The sequence below is a fragment of the Metarhizium robertsii genome (assembly GCF_000187425.2).
Source record: "Metarhizium robertsii ARSEF 23 chromosome Unknown MAA_Scf_6, whole genome shotgun sequence".
Classification (NCBI taxonomy): Eukaryota; Fungi; Ascomycota; class Sordariomycetes; order Hypocreales; family Clavicipitaceae; genus Metarhizium; species Metarhizium robertsii.
In genome coordinates, this window is record NW_011942204.1 from 1,982,915 (window position 1) to 2,007,617 (window position 24,703).

General features: G+C 51.8%; 10 protein-coding genes across 10 annotated transcripts; 6 read left to right on the forward strand and 4 right to left on the reverse strand.

The window, feature by feature from the left end:
* Window positions 1–110: 110 nt before the first annotated feature.
* Window positions 111–468, reverse strand: MAA_06249 (Major facilitator superfamily; the record flags this gene model as incomplete). Its single annotated transcript, XM_007824247.2, has 2 exons — window positions 111–350; window positions 406–468. The coding sequence occupies 2 exons, from the start codon at window positions 466–468 to the stop codon at window positions 111–113; spliced, it is 303 nt and encodes a 100-aa protein (XP_007822438.2).
* Window positions 469–1,076: 608 nt separating this feature from the next.
* MAA_11352 (mannosylphosphorylation protein) lies at window positions 1,077–1,436 on the forward strand (the record flags this gene model as incomplete). The annotated part of the gene is made up of 1 exon (XM_011413340.1): window positions 1,077–1,436. The coding sequence occupies one exon, from the start codon at window positions 1,077–1,079 to the stop codon at window positions 1,434–1,436; it is 360 nt and encodes a 119-aa protein (XP_011411642.1).
* Window positions 1,437–2,180: 744 nt separating this feature from the next.
* Window positions 2,181–3,758, reverse strand: MAA_11353 (uncharacterized protein; the record flags this gene model as incomplete). Its single annotated transcript, XM_011413341.1, has 3 exons — window positions 2,181–3,087; window positions 3,140–3,272; window positions 3,329–3,758. 3 exons carry the CDS (start codon window positions 3,756–3,758, stop codon window positions 2,181–2,183), a joined length of 1,470 nt encoding a protein of 489 aa, XP_011411643.1.
* Window positions 3,759–4,388: 630 nt separating this feature from the next.
* Window positions 4,389–5,120, forward strand: MAA_06248 (uncharacterized protein; the record flags this gene model as incomplete). Its single annotated transcript, XM_007824246.2, has 3 exons — window positions 4,389–4,818; window positions 4,875–5,002; window positions 5,052–5,120. 3 exons carry the CDS (start codon window positions 4,389–4,391, stop codon window positions 5,118–5,120), a joined length of 627 nt encoding a protein of 208 aa, XP_007822437.2.
* Window positions 5,121–6,536: 1,416 nt separating this feature from the next.
* On the forward strand, window positions 6,537–6,992 carry MAA_06247 (uncharacterized protein; the record flags this gene model as incomplete). Its single annotated transcript, XM_007824245.1, has 1 exon — window positions 6,537–6,992. The coding sequence occupies one exon, from the start codon at window positions 6,537–6,539 to the stop codon at window positions 6,990–6,992; it is 456 nt and encodes a 151-aa protein (XP_007822436.1).
* Window positions 6,993–7,978: 986 nt separating this feature from the next.
* Window positions 7,979–12,863, forward strand: MAA_06246 (ABC transporter, transmembrane domain, type 1; the record flags this gene model as incomplete). The annotated part of the gene is made up of 10 exons (XM_007824244.2): window positions 7,979–8,167; window positions 8,229–8,751; window positions 8,817–9,323; window positions 9,372–9,605; window positions 9,662–10,443; window positions 10,505–10,667; window positions 10,718–11,062; window positions 11,112–12,039; window positions 12,096–12,179; window positions 12,245–12,863. 10 exons carry the CDS (start codon window positions 7,979–7,981, stop codon window positions 12,861–12,863), a joined length of 4,374 nt encoding a protein of 1,457 aa, XP_007822435.2.
* Window positions 12,864–14,831: 1,968 nt separating this feature from the next.
* MAA_06245 (histone acetylation protein 2) lies at window positions 14,832–15,970 on the reverse strand (the record flags this gene model as incomplete). Its single annotated transcript, XM_007824243.1, has 3 exons — window positions 14,832–15,520; window positions 15,589–15,757; window positions 15,812–15,970. 3 exons carry the CDS (start codon window positions 15,968–15,970, stop codon window positions 14,832–14,834), a joined length of 1,017 nt encoding a protein of 338 aa, XP_007822434.1.
* A 201-nt stretch (window positions 15,971–16,171) lies between these two features.
* On the reverse strand, window positions 16,172–16,807 carry MAA_06244 (lactose permease; the record flags this gene model as incomplete). Its single annotated transcript, XM_007824242.1, has 1 exon — window positions 16,172–16,807. The coding sequence occupies one exon, from the start codon at window positions 16,805–16,807 to the stop codon at window positions 16,172–16,174; it is 636 nt and encodes a 211-aa protein (XP_007822433.1).
* A 549-nt stretch (window positions 16,808–17,356) lies between these two features.
* On the forward strand, window positions 17,357–19,743 carry MAA_06243 (uncharacterized protein; the record flags this gene model as incomplete). The annotated part of the gene is made up of 7 exons (XM_007824241.2): window positions 17,357–17,720; window positions 17,777–17,876; window positions 17,923–18,086; window positions 18,163–18,533; window positions 18,604–18,636; window positions 18,706–18,836; window positions 18,915–19,743. The coding sequence occupies 7 exons, from the start codon at window positions 17,357–17,359 to the stop codon at window positions 19,741–19,743; spliced, it is 1,992 nt and encodes a 663-aa protein (XP_007822432.2).
* Window positions 19,744–21,365: 1,622 nt separating this feature from the next.
* On the forward strand, window positions 21,366–23,472 carry MAA_06242 (galactose-proton symporter; the record flags this gene model as incomplete). The annotated part of the gene is made up of 10 exons (XM_007824240.2): window positions 21,366–21,870; window positions 21,933–22,059; window positions 22,117–22,152; window positions 22,205–22,270; window positions 22,325–22,523; window positions 22,593–22,829; window positions 22,882–22,931; window positions 22,980–23,116; window positions 23,170–23,210; window positions 23,275–23,472. The coding sequence occupies 10 exons, from the start codon at window positions 21,366–21,368 to the stop codon at window positions 23,470–23,472; spliced, it is 1,596 nt and encodes a 531-aa protein (XP_007822431.2).
* Between the last annotated feature and the right edge of the window lie 1,231 nt (window positions 23,473–24,703).

Below are 24,703 nucleotides of genomic sequence, written 5' to 3' on the forward strand. Positions count from 1 at the left end.
TTGAGTTGATCGCCACCCTGGTATAAGTAGTTGGTAGTCGGATAATATAGGGTTAAGTCTATATAATATAAGGCTTTACAAGCTTTACATTATTGGAGCCAATCCGGGGCCTATTCCCCTAGGATTTCCTTGGGGTCGGCATCCTCGACGTAGTCGGAATAAGCATTCGCTCCGCTATCGGCCTTGACTCCGTGGACAACTGACACAAGAATAATCGAGTTGCCGAGTTCCTTGGCCTTCTCCGCCGTCAACTCCCGGCCCTCCAATTGTCTAGTATCAATCTGGACCCCTCTCTTCTTATGTCCTGCGATAACCCAATAAGCAGTAGGCGGGAGGTCTATATCAGCAACCTGGGCGCATTAGTCTGGGCTGCTAGTCTTCTGCTAGCTTTTTATTATGGCTTACATTTGCCTCTCCGGCACTGCGTGGATTCATGGCTGGTACGGCACTGGCAGTGGCAGTAAGCATTGCGGCCGTAAGAGCGAAGGCAAAGGACTTTATATTGGATGAGTTTTAGGTCGTTGAAGGTTCTTATGCTGGAAAGTAAAGTTTATGAGAATACAAAGTTCCTGCATGGAATTCTCAAGAGCAAGAAGGCGGGTTAGACAATTATATATATACCCAAGGATTATCACCTTTGTCCTCAAGATTCTGCAGGTTGCTTTACTGATTGCACAAAGATGCGTAGTTTTGCACAGAAAGATGCGAGCTTTGATGAGACGCTATAACGGGGAAGAAAGGCTTACGGTGCCACGCCTGAAAACGGCATACGCAAGCTTAGTCTAAACAACATCACACGTAATACACTTATTACTAAACCAACAAAGAGCAATTCATTACTAATAGCTTCCTGTAAAAGAAAAGCAGTAAAAGAAGGAAACGACTAATAACCCTTTTCACATCATATCATCACTTTACTCATGGTGGAGGGACACAAGCTTCAATAACTCCAGCAGGACTCAAGGTACAAGGCATCAGAGAGGTTTCATCAAAGTGCCACCACCGGTCCAAATTTACTTCGTCACTCTATTCAACTTAGTATTTCTTTTACCATAATATGCAATAGAACAATCGCCATGAAGAGGTCGCATGGGGAAAATGGAGAAACGCGTGGTTTCCTCGAGGAGAACAACGGCCATCCCCAATCCATTCCTAAAACAAACGCACCACGTCGCGCCTTCTGGCACCTCATCTTCTCTTACATGTTGAATATTGTCCTGGCAGCCATCCTTCTGTGGTTTTTGACCAAACCGTGGGATCCTTCACAAGGCATCTACTCCCCTGCGAATGCCGTGATTGAATATGAGACCAAAGTATTTGCCCCAGGCGTCGGACCGAGCCACTCCCCATATCAAGGCTACCCGGACGATGACATGGACGACGCTTGGGACGACTTATACCAATGCAAGTACAAACCACAACATGGCAAGATTTGACACGTGTTCTGAGACTTGTGCCTTTGACAGATGGCGTCAGCCTGCATGTGCCCGAACATGAGGCACGTCGCCTACCAAATTATACAGTAGGAATTCCCGGCAAGGATGGAGAATACATTATCGGCCTTGACGTCTTTCACCAGCTGCACTGCTTGAACATGTTTCGCAAGCTCATGTATCCCGAAAGATACGGCATGGTAACAGTGTTTGCTAATGGCACGAGAGACGAAGAAACGACTCTCCATTTTGGTAAGATGCACTACCAAGAGACAAAGCATACACCATGACTAATTAGCCAACTGGCCACTGTCTTGAACATCTAAGACAGGCGGCAATGTGCCATGCCGATGTTTCCACTTTATACTACCGCTGGGACGAGCAAGACCAAATGTCAAAGATGTCCATGTACATCACCCATACGTGTCGCAACTTGGCGAAGATTAAGGAATGGGAATTTGACAGATACCTTGATAAATTCGATAGATACACCCGAGTAGAATGAATTGTCCAAATTGCTCCTCCTGTCTCTTGTGAGCACAGTAATTTCCACTTTAAACTAAAGTCGCAGGGCTTGGTGTTATTGCTGGATGTCATGGCGTCGGCTATCATGGTTAGAATTGACTCGAAGTTAAATTTAAATATAAGAAGGTTGTTAGGTATTTAAAAGACGATTATAAATAGAGTTCACAGCATAGAGAGTAAGAAGAAATATGATTTCATTGAGAATCTTGGTGATGATAGGTCTCATGACGCGACGGGTACCAAAAAAACGATCAATGTGGCAGTACTAAAAAGAAGGCCAGCAAATAGAAAAGGAAGACCGATCCAGGCCCTACCCAAATTCAAACCAACGCGGAAGAGCATCGCCATTATTGGCCCTGCAATAAGCCCCCCTAATCCCTCCGAGACAGATATTGCGGTGAACATCAACCCCGTCTTGTCGTCCTTTGCATAGCTAGCAATGAGGCTGCGAAGAATCAAGTTGTAGCCTATTCCCACCGTAAAAATGACCAAGCTCGATAAAAATGTCTCCAATGTAGGTGCCAAGCCCAGGCAAAAGGCTCCCAACAGAAGAAACGTGGCACTTGCCCTGGCCATCCACAGGTCTTTATGGACAGGGCTAAGGGATAGTTTCCTCAAAAGCAGTTGACTTGTCAAGGGGAGTATTGTTGTTGTCACTGCAAGAGCCGCCACACCCTTGATAGACAAGAGTAGGCTCGCACGAGCCCAAGACAGACCGAAACGCTTCGTCATGTACTGCTGCAACAGTGTGACGACGTCTTGGCCGAGGGTGCCGAACGCGACACCCACAAGCAGTAGCGTAGAATGCGCGTTATTGGAAACGAAATTCGTTGCAGCCATGATGCAAGTTGCCGTGGCATTGGGCAGCTTGGAGAGCAAGTCGAAGAATCCACTGCCCGTCTGCTGTTGATGCGATTCTGGCTGACGGCCGGTTGATTTATGTTTACGCAGTGTATTGGCGTCGCGACTCTCCGGTAACAGAAATGCCAAAATGTTGGCGAGGCATAGTCCTGCCAAGCCGGTGAAGACGCAAAACCAGTCGCCACGCTTCATGAGGAGGTACGTCAAAGGACCGGATATCAGTTCAACAACTGTCATGGAGGCACCGAGGTAGAAGAAGGCAGTGGTTCTGTTTTTTCCATGAGTCATTGTAGTATTCGTAGGGGACAGGATCGGCCAACCTTTGATCAGCGGTAAATACATCACCGACCATGGTGAAGATCATGGCATTGATGACCATGGGTCCGCCACCAACAAAGGTAGCGAGGCCCGCCAGACATATCAAACGAATTGGTATGGTGTCTGAGAACCAGCCTGTGGACTAGGATTTAGCAATACGTGATTGCGAATGATATTGCGCCATGACCTACATGTGGCAATCTCAAGAATCTGCGCAACAACGAGGCCCGAAATAGCCAAACAAAGCACGAGTCTGCGGCCGTGCTTGTCAGCCATAGCTCCGTATGGCATGGCCGTCACTAGACCGGGGACCAGGGCAAAGGGCGTAACCCAGCCTTGAAGTTGGGCAAACTCTGATTGCACGTCTGCGCCTTTGCAGACGGGGTGGTTGAATGTGCCATCAACGTCCGGGTGCAAGGAACGACAGATGATGCCTTCCATAATTTCCAGCATTGGAGTCGACGATATGGACATTGTAAGAACCACAAGCAACAGCACAGTGGTGCATCGGCCAGCAATCATGAGCCGCTGCCTCAAAGTGCGTTCCACACCCGACGAAGCTTCGTCGTGATGGTGTCGCAGGAGACTAGTCTCCTCGGTATCATGCGCATCGTGGGCCATGTTCACTAGCACTGGCTGTCAGTCTCGTGCTTGGGGGGGTTGAGAGGATGGAAATATTTCTTGTCGGGTCTGGTGCCGCCAAAACGGCTTCCCTATGTAAGCACGGCTCACGACAGGGCTACAAAGCTGGGCGCTTTGAGTCTGCATAAGCCAACGCAAACGGCGGGTGGCTCATACTCGGGCAATGGCACTCGGATACTGGTGCCGACCTACATGGATACATGTATGTACCAGCATGTATGTTAGCTGCTTGTTGACGCTTTATTGGGGGCACTCCGTGGGCGTGGCCGGTGGCGAGAGGGTAGCTGACATGAGACATCTGGACCTGGGGAAAACGCAGATATTACTACATGTAAGGAATATACGCCACCCCAGTCTACGCGTGTGGGAGACGCATTTTGCCTGGAAAAGCAGCTTACCATAATACGATGCTCTCGGTCTGGAACCCTGCAGGTCTTAATAACAGAGGACTGAGTGCCATCCAGGATACATGCGGCTGAATCCGTAAATTTTGCAAAGAGAATAAGCTGTCAACCTTCTAATAACCCAGACAGACCAGCGTCGTCCAATACAGATTCTCTTCCAATGCATTTCAGTCTGGACTTTTTTTTCCCACACGACGGCTACAAGATGCCTTCCAACAGAACCCCCGAGGCCAAATATGACCACCTATCAGATTCCAAAAGCGATGATGTGTCTAGCTTTCTTAAACTGCGTTCCACCAGCCACCACTGGGGTCAAAGCCGGGGGTTGGTTGTTGGCCTTTGTGGAATAATTGCTACCCTGCTCACCGCATTGTTCGTCATGGTGTGGCAGCACATGGCCAGCCCAAGCCAGCTGCAGTGCGCAAAGCTCAATTCCCCATTTTGTCAGTCATTTGCTTCCCAGAAGGTGGTTACGTTCTTTATCCTGAGCATTGTGACTGACTTGGGGGCAGCACCCGCGTGGGACGGAGTTGAATTTTGGGAAGGCGACTATGAGAACGAATTTCCGCATGAAACACTCTACCGAGGGCCGCCGACGCCAGAACGGGAAAAGGCCTGGGAGGATCTCTGGTTACGTGAGAGACGGCGTTCCCGACAAGGCGGCAAAAGACGTGCAGCTAACTTGCATCAGACACACCGGTCACAGTCCCAGAACGTGGCATTGCGGCTCTTAATCAAACCGGTAAACCGTGGTTGAAGAGCGATGACGGCAAAGGATACACAGCTTTGCTCGAGGTGTTCCACCAGTTGCACTGCTTGGTAAGAATGTCGCGCATGAGGAGTGTCTTGTACTAAATGTGATGCGCAGAACGTTGTGCGCCAATTCACCTGGCGACACCTGTACTCGGAAGAAGATATGCCCGTCGATATTGCTTAGCCCGTTGCCGGCCGGATGCATGTTGATTACTGCATCGAAACACTCCGTCTGTCACTTATGTGTTATGCCGATATCACGCCGTTGATGGTTTACGTGGATACAAATGCGCCCATCGGCCATCGTGCCGATTTCAACGTTCATCACAACCACGCATGAGTGTTGCTATCGCTGCCGAAGCGACGTGGCTCCGTCGTGCCTCAAGCCAGGCAGCAGCTTAGGGTTGGATCCGATGGGATGGCTTTATCGGTAAACCCGGCCAAATTAAACCCGCCTCCAGCGCGGGCAGGCATCGTGCATCTATAAACCAGGGGTATTATTCCCCGAGTCAGATTCAGCTTACTGCCCTTTGTGGGGGATCGGCCACAAGGCCACTAATTACAGGCGTGAGTTACGAGAGTCTGCTGGTTGGCGCCCCGTAAACATGACAGCTTTGTGCCCGGCCAACAAGCATTATGTAGCTCGACCGAGTTGGAGGACCAGGCTGTGCAAGCACAAAGCGTCAAATCGACCTGGTACTTATCGACAGTTGAAACCCCACTTCCCCGGTACGGAAATGGCCGGCGTGCCAAATCTCGGGTCAGGCCGCATTTATGGGTCCCAGGCCCATCATGTGACATCCGGACGGCCCGGCTCCTGTACCCGTCCCCCGAGCCTCGGTCAAACCTAACACCCTCACGCTGACACCGGAATAAAGGTAACGATTTAAGAGAGTAGCCTAGTAGCTAATAACCTGGTATAGATCCTAATGGTAATTTTACACGACACAGCCTCCAGCAAGCGCGATCTCCTTTTACGGGGCAGGGCCGAGCAGGAGGATAAGGCTGGTTCGGCTGTAAGACAGGTCTGCAAGAGGACAAGGATAATCGCACCACGGCCCAGAGGTTGGCGATTGCGGTTCCATGCTTGCTGCAGCAGTTGACGTGTCACATCAAATGCCTTGAGGCCACACACATGCACGCCCACCCCCACATGCAGCGCTTGTTATGTAAGGCGACAGTCGCCAGTCACGCCAGACTTGATCCTGCCGCGGTTCCTTCCCATTGGCTGCGTCTGCATCATTCAAATTGTATTTACAGCGTGAGTTCTGGGGCTTAGCTTGCTAGAATGAATCTTCTGCGCCGACGTGCCTGGCCATCGAAGCTGGCCTCTTGGTTCAAACTAACTTGAATCGTCATAGCTACTCTGGCGTGCTCTTGGGCACGCGTCGCAGCTATGGAGTCGTCAGTAAATCGGTTTTCAGAGAGAAATCCACCAGCGTATTTACCACCACATGTTGGTGATATCAGCGCCCGTGATAATTGGACCTCTTTCAAACACCGGACCCTGAAGAAGCAGTTCCTACTACCTCGGATGGTACCTTATCTCTGAGTGGCGGGTACGACAATCACGAACTCTGCGGAACCAGGAGTGCTAGACATGTCCAATTCACAGACTTCCGAGAATTGTGATGGGAGCTATGACACAGACGTAGCCGACGAAGAAAATTGCTCTTCGCAGGTCTTGGGCGGCGGAATTGACGAAATGGCGGCCCAACCCATCTTGTCCAGCTTAATGGGCGAATATGACAGTAGTCGCGCATCGTACTTGGATACCGCATTCAGCTCCTGGCACACCAGCACCCTCACCGGCCCAGCAGAACAGGTTGCGTGGACTGACGACGTACGGTCGGCCGAGCAGCAAGATGATCAATTCCGCATGTTGATACCGCATGATGACGGCAACCCAAGGCCGGGATGCCACGATGAACCGCGACGCCTCACCTCCAATCCGGCAGGCATGGATATGGTAGAGCGCGTCGCCTGCATTCCAAGATATCTGGGAACCATGGGTTTCGACAACTTTGATGAGCTTCTGTGCACATACTACCCTTAAAATTTCCACGAATCATCGTTTCTCTGCAATGAGCAACGCCTAAGTCGCCACAGGAGATTGCCCGGCGTCTTCTCCAGCGTGTTCTGTGCCTCGGGGAACTGGAGTATTTGGGAACGCAGGGGATTCCAAGAGGAAGTTTCAAAAGCCACCGAAGAAGTGCTACTATCCGAGAGTTGGGAAGCGCAGAGCGACATTCACCCTGCGGTTACCCATATGTTAAAGGCGCCAAAGAGCAACCTGCCGTGCGTGGCCTCAAGAGTCTCGCCGTTAAAGTCCTGCATTACAAACAAGGTTCGTCGCCCAGAATGTCATGTTTATCAAAATCACAGACGAATCATCTCTTTTATTACAAATGAAGCAGAACTGACAGAAACAAGTTGCCCCATCTCTGGACATTGATGATGACTTTGGCGACATCCGTTAAACCGGCGGGCCACAGAGATGCCTCGGGCGCTGTATTTGCAGCCATTCTTCTTCTTCAGTACGGCGGGCGCATGGGGAGGAAAATGCTTCTTGAATTGGTTGGCCTCTGTTTATGAAACCTTATCCAGCCTTGGATCCTTTAGACATCACGCTGGCAATGAAGCCCATTCCATAGTTTAGGATTAAACGATCAACATGCCTTGACAAGTTCCTCTGCATATGACCGTTTTATAAAGACAGTTTTTCATTTATTACATTTGTAATCTAGCTGATGATGCTACGCCAAGATGGAAAAGAGATGAATAATCGTCTTGAATTCGGAGCAGTTTCGTGGCATCGAGCAATGCGAGAAGATGGCCCAGCCTCATGCAGAGCAGAAATGTTCCTTGCTTAGTCTCTCAGCCATGCAGTAACTCTGCATCAGTGCCTTAGTAAGACCACGTAGGCAACGTGCACCTTAATGGGGTATATAATCCGGCATGACTGCTCGGGCTTCTACAAACTTGAGACCACTCGGCCTCCTCTCTCCTCCTCAGCACAGAAGCTCATAAGACTTGGTCAAGATGGCTGCCGGCGATGATAGTTTCGGCCCTCACTTGCCTGGATACTTTGATTTCACTCTGCTTTTTGAGCAGAGCCTTTTATCCCTTGTTCCGACCGGCATTTTCCTCCTTGCCTGGTCATGGCGTATCCGTCGCCTTTGGCGCCGGAAAAACATTGTTGGCTCATGCGAATTACGGATTGCCAAATTGGTGCGCGCCGCCTCATCTTACAGGTGGCACATGTGCAATCCTGGTCTAACTCGTGTCTCAGGTCCTCTGTGGTTGTTTCACGGCGCTACAGATTGTCATCCTCGCGATCTGGTGCCTGCCCAGCACCGTCAGGGCCAGCACATCGATTGCCGAAGCCGTGTTTGGCGTTATTGCCGGCTTCTCTGTCACGGGCCTGTCGTATCTGGAGCACGCGCGGTCGGTTCGGCCGTCGTTGCTGCTCAACTTTTACCTGCTCATCACCGCCATCCTTGACCTAGCCAAGGTCCGGACCGCTTTCCTCAGGCCGGGCAAGCACACCTTGGCCAGTCTCCTAGTTGCAGCCCTAGTCATAAAGGTCATGCTTTTTGTGGTCGAAGAAGTCCCCAAGAAACCTATTTACTCGGAAAAGCCGGTACCTAGGGAGAGCAGCGCTGGAGTGGTGAGCCGCAGCGTTTTTTGGTGGTTAAACAGATTTCTCAGAACGGGATACAAGACCACCCTAGATGTTGACGATATTGGCATTATAGACGAAAAATTCGATTCGCAGAGACTGTTGCTACAGTTGGAGGAGGCTTGGGATAAAGGTCAATGCTATCCGAGCCAAGATACGCGTCCGACTGGGTTGCTAATTCGTATTTGAAACCCGCAGACAGCAAGCAAGGAAAATTCAGCTTGATCAAGTGCACGTTTCTGGCCTTTAAGGGGCAGTTCGCTGCTGGAATCGCACCGCGCATTCTGTTTAGCGGCTTCACGTTTGCGCAGCCGTTTCTGATTAACACGGTTGTCGATTTTGTCGGCCAGCCAGACGAAACAAGGAATATGGCCTCAGCCAAGAGTCTCATCGCAGCGACCTTGTTGCTCTATGTCGGCCGTGCAGTCGCCGGGGCGTGGTATAAACATACGACCTTCCAGCTCTTGACCATGTATCGCGGTGCTCTTATTTCGCTGGTCTTTAAGAAGACGCTAGAGCTGGACCAGCAATCAGTTTGCGAGTCGGCCCCGGTTACTCTTATGAGCACCGATGTCGAGGGCATTGCTACTGGTGCAATGACCATTCACGATATTTGGGCCAGCTTGATAGAGCTCCCCGTTGCGCTTTACCTCCTCTACCGGCATGTCGGAGTCCCCAGCTTGTTTATTCTGATTCCTGCTACTGGTAAGCTTCCACAGACCTGAAAGCACCCGATGACGGCTAACCTGTCAGTTACTACGATTTCTGGTGCGATGATATCACCGCACATGGGCCCTGCTAGAATGCAATGGAACAAGACCATACAGGAACGTGTTGGGGAAACGTCCAGGATGCTCAGTCAGATAAAGGGCGTCAAGATGATGGGCCTAAGCAATTGGTTTCATAATCGCCTGCTCCAACTTCGTGCAGACGAACTAGAATTATCGACAAGGTTTCGATGGCTTCTCGTTTACATCAACGGGTTTGGTGAGGCATGCTTTGCAGAGCATAGTCCCAGTACGAATGCTAACCGAAATTTTTAGCTGCTGCATCGCAGGCATTCACACCAGCGGTTGTGATTCTCGCCGCTATCTTCTGGACCAAGTCGCGGCAGGGGTTGAGCGTTGCTGCAGCCTTCACTTCGCTGTCTATTATTACCATCGCAGCTACGCCCATAATTCAAATTCTAGTCTCTCTGATGCAGATATTCGGCGTGATTGGGTGTTTCACCCGTCTTCAGGTATTTCTGAAGTCTGAGTCGAGAAGGGACCCGCGACAATGGATTTCGTCCACCGCTTCTACCAATTCGTTGGCACTACCAGAGAGCCTCGGTCTTTCACCAGAAAAATCCCTCATGGCTACCAAAGACGCTCTCAAACTTGTTGCACTGCCATCTAACAAGACTGTTCGCCGAAGCGGCCCGATGTTGAGGCTCGTAGATGCCACATTCTCTGTGGATGACGGCACAGAGGTACTTGACAGTATTGACATGACCATTGAGCAAGGCACCTTTTCAATGGTAGTCGGACGCGTGGGATGTGGCAAATCATGCCTACTGAAAGCAATGGCCGGTGAAGTTCCGTTGAAGTCCGGGACAATTGAGACTAGGCAACGCAGCCTGGCGTATTGCGACCAAACACCTTGGGTCACAAACGTCAGCGTAAAGGATAACATTATCGCGCAGTCAGAATACGACCAGCAGTGGCTTGCAACTGTACTCCACGCATGCCAATTAGACGTGGATGTGTCTGCGTTCCCCATGGGAGTGGCGACCATCGTGGGATCAGGAGGCGTTGCACTGAGCGGCGGTCAGAAGCAGCGCGTGGTAAGTAACGAATCCGTTGCTATACAAGTAGCATGGTACACTAAGCCATGAGTACACGCAGGCCATGGCGAGAGCAGTATACTCGCGCAAAACGTTTGTAATTCTCGACGACGTCTTCAGCGGCCTGGACAACAAGACGTCACGCGCCGTCTTCCAAAGGCTGCTTGGAAGTGGCGGCCTGCTACGTAATGACAGGCAGACAGTAGTTCTTGCTACTAATAACGGTGAGAAAAAATATAGCGTAGGTTTCGCCATTTGTCTAACTCACCCACAGTCAGCTTCCTTGAGGCGGCAGATTACATCACCATGTTGGAGCAAGGTAAGATTGTCCGCAACCAGGTGCAGTATTCGGCCTTTGATCAACAGGACTGGGGTATCAACCAAGACGAGACCGAGTCGAATGACTCCTCATTTGAGGTTGACGGAAATGAATCCAGTCGTCATGCAAAACGACGAGAGGCGGACCGAGCCCAGGCTACGAGACAGGCCGAGGCCGAGCTCAGCCGCCAAACAGGCGATATTGACTGTTACAAAATCTACCTCAAGTCGATGGGACTGCCGGTTGTCACTGCTACTTTGATCCTCGTCATTATCAGCGTGGCTGCGGATAAGATGCCCCGTAAGTTCCGCCCCAGACTCGATTGTGAATTCGGCTGACTCTATTTCAGAAATATGGCTGCGCCTATGGACACAACATGGCACTACCTCTACCTCTGATAATCTAAGCTACATGGGAGGCTACGTCGCGTTTATTGTCCTAGCCATGATTGGCGGAGTGGTCAACATAGCCTTCTTCGCCATTATTGGCATTCCCAAGTCTGCGAAGCGCCTTCATGCCATGTTACTGGCCGCCGTGATTCAAGCCCCCTTTCACTTTTTCACTTGTACGGATAACGGGTTGACTCTCAACAGATTCAGCCAGGACATGAGTCTGCTTGATCAAGCCTTGCCCTTTGCATTTATTGCGACCGTTGCGGCCGTGGTTCAAGCCATTGCCGAGACGGCAATCATTGCTTCTGGATCATCGTACATTGGCGCAATCTTGCCCGTTTGCTTTGTAGCTGTTTACTTGATCCAACACTACTACCTCAAAACATCTCGCCAAGTTCGAATCTTGGACCTGGAGATGAAGTCGCCGTTATACACGCATTTTACGGAGACTCTGGCCGGACTCTCCACCATTCGCGCATTTGGATGGACTATGGCGGCAAAGGAAGAAAACCTTTGCAGACTAAATACGTCCCAAAGACCTTACTATACCATGTTTTGCATCCAGCGGTGGCTCCAAGTCATCTTGGATTTATTTACTGCCGGTATGGCGCTCGTGCTTGTTACATTCGCAGTCATGTTTCCATGGACAACCTCGAACGGTGCCATCGGCTTGGCCATGGTAAACATAATCAGCTTTGAATTTACGCTTTCCATGGTTATTACCCAGTGGACGCAGCTGGAAACTTCACTTGGCGCCATTACCCGGCTAAAGTGGTTTATAAAGAACACGCCCAGTGAGAACAAGCGGCAAGAGAATCAGGAGCCGCCTCCCGGTTGGCCGTCACGGGGTCTAATTGAACTTGATAATGTGACTGCTGCTTACAAGTGAGTATTTCTCTTCACTTCTTCCTCGCTTCCCGTGTTAACAAGTACCGCCCCAGAGACGGTGCCGATCCGGTTCTGCTCGGCGTCAGTCTTACTATTGAGCCAGGACAAAAAGTCGGAATCTGCGGCCGATCTGGAAGGTTTGTCATTCATGCCAAGACAGCATCTGTTTACTGAAACTAAGCCTACCATCCTCTCCGTGCAGCGGCAAGTCATCTCTCGTGGCCACGCTGGCCCGCCTTCTCGAATTGCAGCCCGGAAGCACGATTCGCATTGACGGCGTCAATCTTGCCACTGTACCAAGACAAACGATCCGGTCACGTCTCCTTTCGCTCCCGCAGGATGCGCTGCGCCTGGCAGGAACCGTCCGCCACAACCTCGACCCGGAGCAATCTATCCAAGCTGACGAAGCGCTTATAGAGGCCCTCACAAAGACGGCAATCTGGCCCTATATTGAAGCCAAGGGTGGTCTCGAGGCCAAAGTAGAAGATTTAAGATTCTCCGCTGGACAACTGCAGCTATTCTTCCTCGCTAGAGTAGTCTTGCGACACGGCAGAGCTGCAGGCGCTGGTGCAGTTATTCTCCTTGATGAAGCAACAAGCAGCGTGGACCGCCGCACCGACGACCAGGTTCGCGATGCTATTAGTGCCAACCTGGATGGGCGCACCGTGATAGAGGTTGCGCATCGTCTTGACATTATACGTCACTATGATGTTATTGTTGTCATGGCTGAGGGGAGAGTTGTCGAGACCGGTCCTCCTGATGAGCTCCTTGCACAGTCTGGGTCTGAATTCGCGGCGCTGTGGGCAAGTAGAGGTCTGTAAGATTTTATAGCGTTGTATAAATGAAGAGGCAAGTTTGATGGCGTATTATGGGCGATAGTAATATACAGCTTCACTTTGATGATGCCAAGTAGTTTATAAGCTTGTAGTAGGAATAACAGGTTTTAGAATGGCAGATTTCAAGTGTTTGCATGTGAGGGTTTTAGGATAAAATACACGGGAAAGAATACCTATGTATACATTAATGCAGAAGGACTCGCTATCTTACCTCCACCAGGCGAATCATCTTGTGATGAAGCCAACTATCACCGTCGGCTCCCCGTGCCCGCCCTGTCACGAACGCCATCGTCAAATCTGGACCTGGCATGTCACCTTGGAGAGAGACTGCGCCAACCTTCCCAAGATTGACTGTGGCGGCGACGTCCCCAGTGTGTATGGATCGACTTGCTATAATGACAGTTTCAAAACTCGATGGTGTGGCCAGCTTGTCTCCTACTCCCGGGGCGAATCGCGGCTTCGAGAGGTCCAAGAGAGTCCATGCCGAGTCACCACGCCGGTGTTTGAGAACGGGGAAATCACGGCAGAGACTAGGTTTATCGAGAGGACAAAGCGTCCAACCGTCATACACTAGGAGTCTCATGATATCGCCGAATTAGACATTAAACAAAAATAGAGCGTGAGCACTCGCCGGCTCTTTACAAGCGAGCAGGTTGAGGTAGCCAGGCCAAATATATCAGAGCCTTTAATCACTAATGGCATGGCTGCCATTCGACCCCATGCACCAGAAGGCGAAGCTGCGGCAAGTACTATTCGGAGCAAACCTGATAATCTGAGAGTGAAACGACATTATACATCGTATACAGCATTTACCCAAGAACACAAGTCGAATGGCCCCCCTTCTCTCATGTCAAGATAAGATGGATATATCAAGCCCCGCAGGTTCGCTATCCTTACGTGGTATTGCATTCAAAATGAGTTGCAAGAGGTTCAGATGCCCAGGCTCTATACAAGGGGGCCCAACCCAGCATGCTAGCTGCGAGTAGTTTCCACACATGTCCTATTTAACAGGCTCCGGGAAGTAATAGACGGAATAGATAAAGCACTAGTATATAGGTTTACTGCTGCACAACGTGACATCATTACACCTTCCATCGCTTTCCGCTTCAGTACGTTTCCACTGGATAATATCTGCTGCTATATATCCCTGCCCCCAACCCTTGGCATTTTTCTCGGGCGACAGGTGGCTATTAAGTCGAGTATCCTATTATTATGTCAAAGTAGATACTTATAATTGGCTATAAACCGCATGCCATTGTGGAATCATGGCAGGTCTTGCGCGCCGTGAGTCAGTAGCATATCCCCGTACGCGAATGCGATAATCGTCAAAGTCATGATACATCAAAGTCGGAAGGTATATATAACACTAAGATTTGCTACCCTTGTTAAGATATCCAGACTCCAAGTGTCTTGCCGCATAGCATCTTGACCTATACCAACTTCGCGATGATGCTCGCACCATGAGTTGTTAAGGTCCCATCGTGTGCTCTTGCGCTCTTATACCCAAGCACTTGTGTCGCTGCTCCCGCCGGCCATGGCAAGAGAGTCAAGCTTCCGCCCAAGCCCAACACTGCTTCGGGCAGGCTTTTTCTCCGAGGGGCCCCCATCTCGCCGCCTCCTAGGCCACCTCGTCCCGGGACAGCGGGAGCATCTTGCCCGGGCCTCGGCCATACCACGCCTGTCCCTGGCAAAAGTCAAACTCCGCGTCCGGGCAGCGGCCACACGAACCTGCTCCTGGCAGACGCCCTGTCCCGCCTCCTCCCGGCACACGTTATACTACGCCTCCGCCGGTGCTTGGAATCCGCCAGACGCGGTATGCATAGAGGCCATGAATACCCTTTCATCACAGCATTCACAAGTTCCAAGACGGTTCGCTGGTCAACCTAGGCAGAAACGACGGTTCGCGCAAACTCCCAGCCATGCCCAGTTTTTACATTCTCCACACGTGCTCGTCTAAATCTCATCCTCCTCCTCGTCAAAGTCATCCTCCCTCCCCATCTCATACAATATCCTGCCGCCCTCACCGGCGCCAATATCCGTCTGCGCATCAAAGTACGGCAGCACAATGCCCTCCCTATCCCGCCTCTGCTTCTCCGTCAGCCCCAAGCTAAAAGTGCTCTCCGGCTCCTCCGCGTCGTCGCGATCCGCCTCTGCCGGGCGAAACATGGCGTGGTCCGTCAACAGCGTGATTCTGCCCGTGCCCGACTTGCCCGCCGCCAGCAGGTGGCGCTGCAGGATGAACTTTTCCGTCACTGTCCGCCCGCTCTTGCGTCGCAGCTCCATGTCGACGACGACGCCTCTGTCCTGGTCTGGGGCCCTTGGCTTGAGGCCTATGATGACGCCTTCGCGGTCTTCCTTGAGGCCCCATTCGGGCTCCTGGACGGCGCGGTTGCGGGCTTTTTGCCTGTCGATTTCCTGGGGCAGGCTGGAGAGGCGGAGGATGGCGGTGGCGAGGTGGTTCAGGATGGTGAAGGGGTGCGGTTCGTACTCGTTGAATGATGGGGGCAGGAGGATGGGCACGTCGGTGTGGTACACGGACACTATTGATACTGCTGGTGTGAGGATGCTTGAGAGAAAGTGAGAGAGGGAGCTGGGGGCCGTGGAGGCGAGGCTGTTGAGTGAGTCGATGAGAATAATGGCCCCTGCGTTTGGTGTCAGTCCTGGACGATTTTGCCTCGACGCCCGACAATGTTGATGGGGAGTTGCCTACTTTGGGACGGCTTTTCTCTTGGCTGGGTCGGGTCAAAGACGGGATAATGCGCAGCCAGTTCCTTGGCTACGAGTCGCAAATCCCTGCCGGCGGCCTTGACCATGACGTCGACGGTCTGCGGCTTCTTGACCGTGGCGAAAGAGAGCAGTATGACTTTTGTTTTGGAAATCTGCATTCATTGTGTTGGTATTCCCTAGACGTCTATGAGGTGCACGCTGCGTACCTTTGCGCGGGTCATGAACTCGTCAAGTACGGGCTGCGCCGGCTGTTCAAGACCATCGAGGACAAGAGTGAGAGGACTCGCCGAGTCGCGGAGGTTGAGTAGCTTCTGCAGCAGTAGCAGGCTATGCGAGCGACTGTGGACAGTATTTGGGGCCGCCATGTTTGCCGACAGCAGATGCAGCGGCACACATCGACAAGGCCGTCTGAGATGGACCGTGAGAAGCAGAAGCGATCAAATGAGTCTTGGCGGTTGGATCAAGATCAAAATGCCAAAATGCCAAAATGTCTGGTGCCCCACTTGCCTCGCCCACGGCCCCCCACCACCATCAATTCCACCAAAAAGTCGAGATGGGAGCAAGCCTCACAGGATGGTGATGCGATGCGAATCCTCGCCCATGCAGTGGTTCGAATCGCCATTATCCGCCTCGTCCTGGGGCTGGCAACCCGCCAATGTAGACTCCGTTTCGTCGCCCCCTTTCTGACCATCAGCTCCCTCTCCTTGGCCATCTTCGACCCTTCTCTCCCCTGGCTTCGCCTTCGCCTTCGAATCGTCAGGAGGCTCCACGGCCCAATCCTCAACAAACTTGTCCCTTAGCCACTCGTCAAACTCACCCGCCTTCCTCCTGTTGTGTGCACTCCACGCATCCTCCAACCAAACAGCATCGTGCCTCCCCATGGCCAGATTGTCGACATACGCCGCACAGTCATAGCGGAAGGAATCGTCATTCATCAGAGTCTCGAAATTCGGCCGGGCGTCATCAGTGTCCGCGTCCAGCGTGTGCGCCATGTCCGGAAACAAGCAGAGCACGTCCCGTCTCTCCTGGATGCTCAGTGATGTCCACGCCAGTGGGTTCGCGAGCACGCTCTGCCGTGGCCAAGTGTTAGTCATTTCGGGCAAAATACTATGCACAGAGGGATGGATGGGGTGAGACATGCTCGAAGGTCCGCAGATGCCAGCGGCGACTTTGGGTCGCTGAGGATGTTGTCTGGGGTCCATTTTGATTTGCGTTTGGGCGCGGCCTTTTTCCGTCGAGCCATGGTGTGCGTGCCGAGAAGGCGTGACGAGAAGAGGAGCGGTGGTTTGGAAGAGTGATGGGCGAGGCTGAGTTTCGTTTGCATTCCATGTATTGATGTAAATTAATGCAGGGTAGGGCCGTGTTGCGGGTGAATCAGCGACAAGTCAACCTCGTCCGAACCGACTACTTCGAGGCAGACTCTGTACTTGGTAGGCACTAGCTGCATTGTATTCACTTCCACGTCTCTGAAAACCCGACCTCTGCCTGCTGCGAATACGGCACCAAGGCCGACCTTGAACACTCGCAATTCGCCTTGGTCCTCCTCGGTCTTGCTCGGTCATACTTATCGCGAGCAGCCCCCACCATGTGGACTTGACGACGGCTTGACAGCCAGCATCAACACCACCTCCAAGCATAATCGATCCGATGGCGGCGGTTCTTAAATACACCGCACCCTTTACGCCCAAAATGTCCAATCTGCGCCACTACTTGGTTTCCTCGTATACATCATTTCATCACACATCATCGCAATGTCACTCAACCTGGGATACAACAGTGCCCACCCCTTCAGCAAGGTCCGCATCCACGACCGAGCATCCGTCCAAGAGCTCCTCCAAACTGTGCTTGACCCCCTGGAGCCGTTCTTCTCACCTGCAAAAGCAAGAGTGAGGTGCCCTGGCGGAACAGCCGTTCGCTTCGACCAAACCGCCTCGGAAGTTGAAGGAATATGTCGACCGCTCTGGGGCCTGGCAGCCCTGCTCGCGGGAGGCGGCGAATACCAAGGGACAGACTGGTGGATTCAGGGCATCAAGGCCGGTACAGATCCCGACAGTCCTGAATTCTGGGGGTACCCAAGAGACAACGATCAACGAATGGTGGAAATGTGCCCTCTAGGTGAGTTTTTGTTCCGCTTCCTCACACGTAGCAAAGTCTTTACTGAGCAGTGTTAGGATTTGCCCTGGCGGTTATACCTGGCATCTGGGACAAGTTCACCGCGCGAGAGCAAGGCAATATCGAGGCGTGGCTTGGCAACTCCATCAATGAGAAAATGTGTGTTGCGCCACCCGTCTCCGACCGCATCAGCTGACGGAAGTAGCATGCCCAATACAAATTGGCTTTGGTTCCGCGTATTTGCAAACCTCGGCCTCAAGAAGTGTGGCGCGAAATTCTCCCAGGACAGACTCGCCCGGGATATCAGCCACCTGGAGACGTTTTACCGCGGCGACGGCTGGTCCAATGATGGGCCTGAAGGGATTCATCGTGAGTAAATCACCACTTCTTAAGAAAGGAGAAGAAGAATATTTCGGACCTGAAATGACACTCTATTGTGCTCCAGAGATGGATTATTACTCGTCCAGCTTCGCCATCCAGTTCCTGCAGCTCTTGTACGCACAACTAGCTGGAGACGAGGACCCGGACCGAGCAGCCGAGTTCAGACAACGAGCCCAAATGGCTGCTCTTGATCTCGTGCACTACTATGACGATCAAGGCAGGGCCATACCCTTTGGGCGGAGCGTGGGATATCGTTTCGCCATGGTCTCGTTCTGGGGCGCCCTGGCATATGCACATGTTGAACTCCCCGCGCCTTTGACGTGGGGGATGGTAAAGGGCATTGTCCTTCGCAATCTGCGCTGGTGGCAGACACAGACTGAAATGTGGACTTCAAGTGGCACTCTGTCACTGGGGTATTCATACCCCAACATGTATGTAAGTGAAGAAACCAAGGAGAGTGATTGGCGTCTGCAAAGGGTGTACAGCATGTACTTACGTAGCACAGTTGACCGAGAACTACAACAGCCCGGCGAGCCCGGTGAGTTCTAATCCATCCCGTCGGCGTCGTGCCCCGGGGTTTCGCGCCCCGTAAGCCTAACATGTACAGTACTGGGCGTGCTTGGCCTTCATTTGTCTGGCCGTGCCCGAAAGCCATCCGTTCTGGATGTCCGAGGAAGAGCTTGTTAGCCACACGATCCCTTGTGTTAAGGAGCTGCCACACCCCGGACATATCATGAGGTGAGCCAAAATGTGCCGCCAATCAAAGTTTCAATACTAGGCTTCTAACGTCTGTTTTCTTTCCTTTTTTCTCCATAGCCGCCTGGGGGGCCACTGCATGCTTTTATCATCGGGACAGGCATGCGGCTATCCCATGAAGGCTACGCACGCCAAGTATGGCGCATTGGCCTACAGTAGCGCATTTGGATTTTCGGTTCCTCCCGGGTTGTTCTCGCTGGAACAGTACGCCTTGGCATCACAGCTTGGTCTCTCCGATGATGGGGGTGAGTACTGGAAGACGAGGCGAGTCTCCGAGTACGCGGGCATTGAGTACCGCGACGGCCAGCCAGTCCTCGTGTCGCGCTGGAAACCGTTCAGCGATGTCAGAGTCACGACTACTCTAGTACCATCTACCCCAAAAACCCCAAACTGGCACCTGAGGGTGCACTGCATACAGACGGGGCGGCAATTGATGACGGCCGATGGATCGTTCGCCATTTGCAACGTCAACTCGGTCAATGGCCGCTATTTGGAGTCGTATGACCAGGAACAGTGCGAGGGCACAATGCCTAAAATCATTGGCAACTATGACACGAATTCGCCTGCCGGTTGGGCTACCGGTAAAGACGGGTCGTTTGCCGTACACGCCACCAAGGGAGCGGTTGGTATCAAGGCTTTGGAACCAATGGGTAGCCGACGGGCCATGCTGGTCAACGCAGATCCTAATTCGAATCTCGTCAATAGTCGCACAACGATACCGACTCTGCAGGGCTCTATTGAAACGGGCCAGGCGGCATGGTACGTATCTGCCATATACGCCAAGCCCGGCCAAGATGGAGTGTCCAAGATGACATATCTCGACGGCTGGCAGGCGCCACCAATTATTCCTCGGTGGTTGTCGGTCGAAATGAACAAGCACAAGGTGTAGAAAGGCCTAAGAGTTGGTGCGCATTATACTATTAATATCGAGAGACCTGAACACATGATAATTAGAGGTGTGACGAATACATGCACCTGTCACAGTCCACTCGGTGAACTTATCACGAGCCATTCGTTAGCCACAAACCTGCGCAGCGGAATATTGCATAGATAGTCTTGTGCTTCCCACCCCGATAGTCTTCACACACATGTTTAGGTCCAGAGGTGGAGATGAGCAACGCCTCCCCCACAAACTTGAAGGAAACATCTTGTCCTCTCCACGCTCCCCAGGCTCCACGGGATTCAAACCCCGGCAATGGTGGCTGTGTCCCGACGGCTATTAGCCATCCAGCCCTCCCCGCTGGTGGCATCGTGGCGGGTGGTTGGTTGGTTGCGACTCGGCCGGTTAATGGTGCAGATACAGCCAAAAGGGACAAAGTAACGCCAACCTTTTATTTGTGGATTGATATCTTCCGCCACTGAGCGTTCAACAATGGCGAAGCTTTGACATCTGTAGATGCAATGGCGCCCGTCCACGGTTGTGTTTAGGCTGCTGATACTCCGTACATCGATCGCCTCGAGTGATGGGCGGAACAGCAAGATTTGTAGAGACCAAAGATTCGATATGGTTGCTAATAAGGCGAATAGAGGAATTGTCAATTCAAAGTAATTTTTTCCCCTCCTCGCCAAAACAGTTCAAAGTAGCATGGGACGAAAGATCACCATAACGCAGCAGCGAGAATGAAAGTTGGTTTCCGTGCCCTGTCCGGTGGCATTTGGCTCTCAGCCATGACTTATCCGTCCCAGCTTAGCCCAGAAGGTTGTTCTCTGGCGAGTTGTCTTTGGTGTGGCAATTGGGCTGACGGCTTGCAAGCCCCAAAGATACAGGTACCAATCATGATTTATTCATCTGTCTTTCACTGTTGTTGGCTGGCAGATGTTGAGGTGGTGTTGCCAGTCGTCCAATGGTGTTTGTAACCTCGACCCTTTCAGTGCAGTTCGAGATTCGCACAAATCCCTTTTAACCGCGATTTGCTAATAGGAACGAGGACATGCATGCCATCAAGGTCCAATGCGACTTGTGGCGGTAAGCTGCTGAATGATCACTGGTCTCCTGGGACGAACCACACTAGAAACTAGGTGGTAAGCAAGTGGCTTGCCCAGAATGCCACAAATGCCACATCGAGAACGTCGTCCATGCTTCGCCAAATTGGACCCCAGACCACACTCTTTTGGACCGTTCCCCTCGGATGATTTTTTACTAGGGTCGCTCTGTCATCCATTCCCCCGACTCGCGTGGCGCAACCCCCATCAACCATCATCTCTTCCTCCAATCAATTCCGCCCGTTGATCTTGTGAGCCTCTGCAACATACTTATATCAAGCATCTGGCTGTCCTTTTTGCTGGCGTGCTCTTTTCCAGCCTCACCACCACTCATTACATAGTCAAAGTACGCCGCGCGAACCGAGCCCATCCTGCGATTTGCAAGTTCCGAAGCCGTGCTTCCTGACGGGAGCATCGTTAGCATTCAGGTGTTGACGTCTGCTGTTGGCTGCTCCCCCATTGCCATTCAACCAACACCTCAGCAGCATCATAGGGGTTGTTCCTGCGGCAGTAGTAGTCCCGTCAAACATGGGTTTCGAAAAGATCCTACGCGGGATCGTGCGCAATGATGCGATGCGCACTGATCCCGACCAAATTTACAATGCCAAAGTCTTAGCTCTGGTCTGCTCTGCCTGCTTTGGCGGCATGCTCTTTGGTTGGGATACCGGCGCCATCGGCGGCGTTCTGGCCATGGACGAGACACGCGAAAGGTTTGGATACCTGCATAGATCGAAAACCGACAAGTCCAACTTGGACCAAAATATCGTTTCAACGCTGCAGGCTGGTTGCTTTGCAGCTTGTCTTGTGACGTCCTGGTTCGCCGATAGATTTGGTCGTCGCTGGAGTCTCATTGGAGCTGGTGTCATCACCGTCATTGGAGTCGTCTTCCAGGCTGCATCTGCCATAGATGGCACCTTGGCCGTTATGTACGTCGGAAGATTCATCGCAGGGCTCGGTGTTGGTGCTGCGTCGACCTTGACCCCGCTCTATGTATCGGAATGTGTTCCTCGAGCAATTCGTGGTGGGTTGACTGGTGTGTTGTCCCCGTTGCTCCGTCCGGTCTCAAGACTCTGTCGGTTAACCTGAAACTGGCAGCCTTTTACCAACTCTTCATCGTCCTTGGCATCATGATTGCCTTCTGGGTCAACTATGGCTGCCTGCTGCATGTGTCTGCACCAGCAGTCTTCATTGTCCCCTTGGCCCTGCAAGCCCTACCCGCATTGTAAGCTTTCTTCCCCTCGTGAAACTATCACCAAGATATCACGCTGACTGCAAATAGTTTTCTGATTACCGGCATGCTTATTTCTCCAGAGAGGTTCGTCGACCCCAAGTTCTATCCATCTGCAAACCTGCTAACCTGTTTGAAGCCCTCGATGGACAGCTCGAAAAGACAAATGGGAAGAGACTTCCCAAATTTTGGTCCGACTGCGAGGGTACCGTTCTTCCCAGCATCTTCCTTAGGTTTGCTGATTGCTGACGGTCTGTAGACTTCCCGCCGACTCGGAATACGTCTCTGGGGAGATTCAAGAAATGGTAGATCAACTCGAGAATGAGCGCCGTGTGATGGGCGATGCCAGTTTTAAGAGTTTGATGAAAGAGATGTGGCTCGTCCCTGCCAACCGACGGCGCGCCGTGATCTCCATTGTCCTTATGATATGCCAGCAGCTCACCGGTGTGAATGCCATTGTACGTCGAAAGAACGCCCCCCTTGATCCATGGTTTTTTGCACTAGTGCATGATTCTAATTCATGTCAGAATTATTACGCCCCTCAAATTTTCACGAACCTTGGAATGAATGGGACGGATTCGTCACTTTTTGCAACGGGGGTCTACGGCATCGTGAAGACTGTAGCCGTTTGTTTATTCCTACTCTTCATTGCGGACTCATTGGGCCGACGGAAGAGCTTGTTGTGGACCAGCCCAATGCTGGTCATCGTGCTGTTCATCATTGGTATCTATGGGCGCGTGCAGCCTCCTGTTACCGGAGAGCCCGTAAGTTGTGTACAGTCCCGTCCTGTCCATTGGCGAAACTAATGTCTCGAAGGTCACTGCGTTTGGATATGTTGCTATGGCGTGCATTTACCTCTGGGCAGCGTATGTAAATGACCATTCTGCTCCGGGCGTTGCGTAAACTGACCTCAGACACAGCATCTTTCAGTTTGGCTGGGGGCCGGCTTGCTGGATCCTAGTTAGCGAGATCCCTACTGCGAGATTACGTGCCGCGAACGTCGCCATTGGTGCTGGTACCCAATGGCTCTTCAACTTTATCATGGCTCGAAGTATGTTTCCTTTGAGTATTTCTAGATGAACGGATACTGACATATCCTAATAGCCGTCCTTACCATGCAAAACACCATGGGCTACAAGGGTTATGTAAGTGTAAACAAACACGGCGAGTTATGATTGAACCACATTCAAGCTAATGCATATGCCGCAGGGCATGTTTTTCATGTTTGGTAGTTTTGATATTCTCATGGGGCTGTTTGTGTTCTTCTTCGTTCCCGAGACTAAAGGTCTCAGCCTGGAGAAAATGGATGAGCTCTTTGGCATGAATGAAACCGCCAAGAAGCTAGATGCAGAGCCGGAAACCGGACGACCTGTTAGCGTGCACGAAGATCGAGTCACAAAGACATAGGACCGAGTAACTGTGTGGGGGCGTTTTAGTTATTACCGAAATGGCGTATGTATAGTAAATCCAATTCTTTGATCTTTTCTCGCGCTGGGTGACTGAACTGGCTGGGTCTATCTGAGTACTATTATGAATAGATGGGTTGTTGGGTTACTGATTTGCTATCATGCAGCTGGAGTGCAACCAGGTTTTTGTCAAGTTGAAAGCTAAACAAGCCTTAGTGGAAGACGGTTGGCTGCTCTTTTAGGGGCATGACAACTTTCACCACACTCACACTGAAGCAGCGTTTTTGCTAGGCCCTTGTTCGGGGTTAAATGGTCTATCCAGTTCTGCTAGTGGACCTACACGGCTAAGTTCAGCCAGATACTTGAACGAGGAATGTATACCGGCGCGCATGGGGCATATTCGGCAAATTGATTCGCAACTCAGAATATCGTATACTCATCGTCCTTACAACATCACGCCGTCGGTGAACCTGGGCCGCTGGGCGAAGTGGTTTTGTTATGTCCGCAATGACACCGAAATGACTTGTCTGGGCTAACTATGAGCTGAGAGCGGTGAAAGGCGCTGGAGAAGGGCTGTGGGAAGATGCATGTGAACTGATAGGCCTGGTGGTGACCTATTCAGTCACAGCCAACGCAGCGAGGGGCGAATCCAGTAGCCATTATGCGGGATGGATCCACTGCTCCCCAACGACAACTCTGGCATCAATCTGACATCAAGCCCCTGGAAGAAAGGATATTGTGTTGGTAAATCGATTGGAGAAGCTGAGCAAATGGTGTCTTGCAAGCCTCCATTCTGGCAGTTTGCCCAAGAACCTTGAAATTCGGGTAGCAACGACCGCAAGCGTCATAAAGAAATGATTCAGTCCCCTACCACGAACAAGCCCAGGAATTCCCGTGCTTGACTACCGAGAACATCGCAACCAGCCCATCGAGGGCGGGGGGCTGTTTCACCGGGGAGTTAGGCCCGAGTCAGGAGAATGGAACATTGAAGAGGCCTGCACACTAGCTAGACATGGGTCTAGCATCCGTCTAGAAGACTAGACGTGTCTGTAGCAGGGCTGACTGCCCATGGCAGCCCTAACGCGTGGGGTGACACTAGACAAATGTATATGCATGAAGATACCTTGTTTGCCGACCAGCCATGAGCCATGGTGCAAACCAACTGCGTTTTTCGTCGTACAGCATTCAAACCTCTTGTCCCCCTTTCTCGAACGGCAAGATCCGAACAGGCT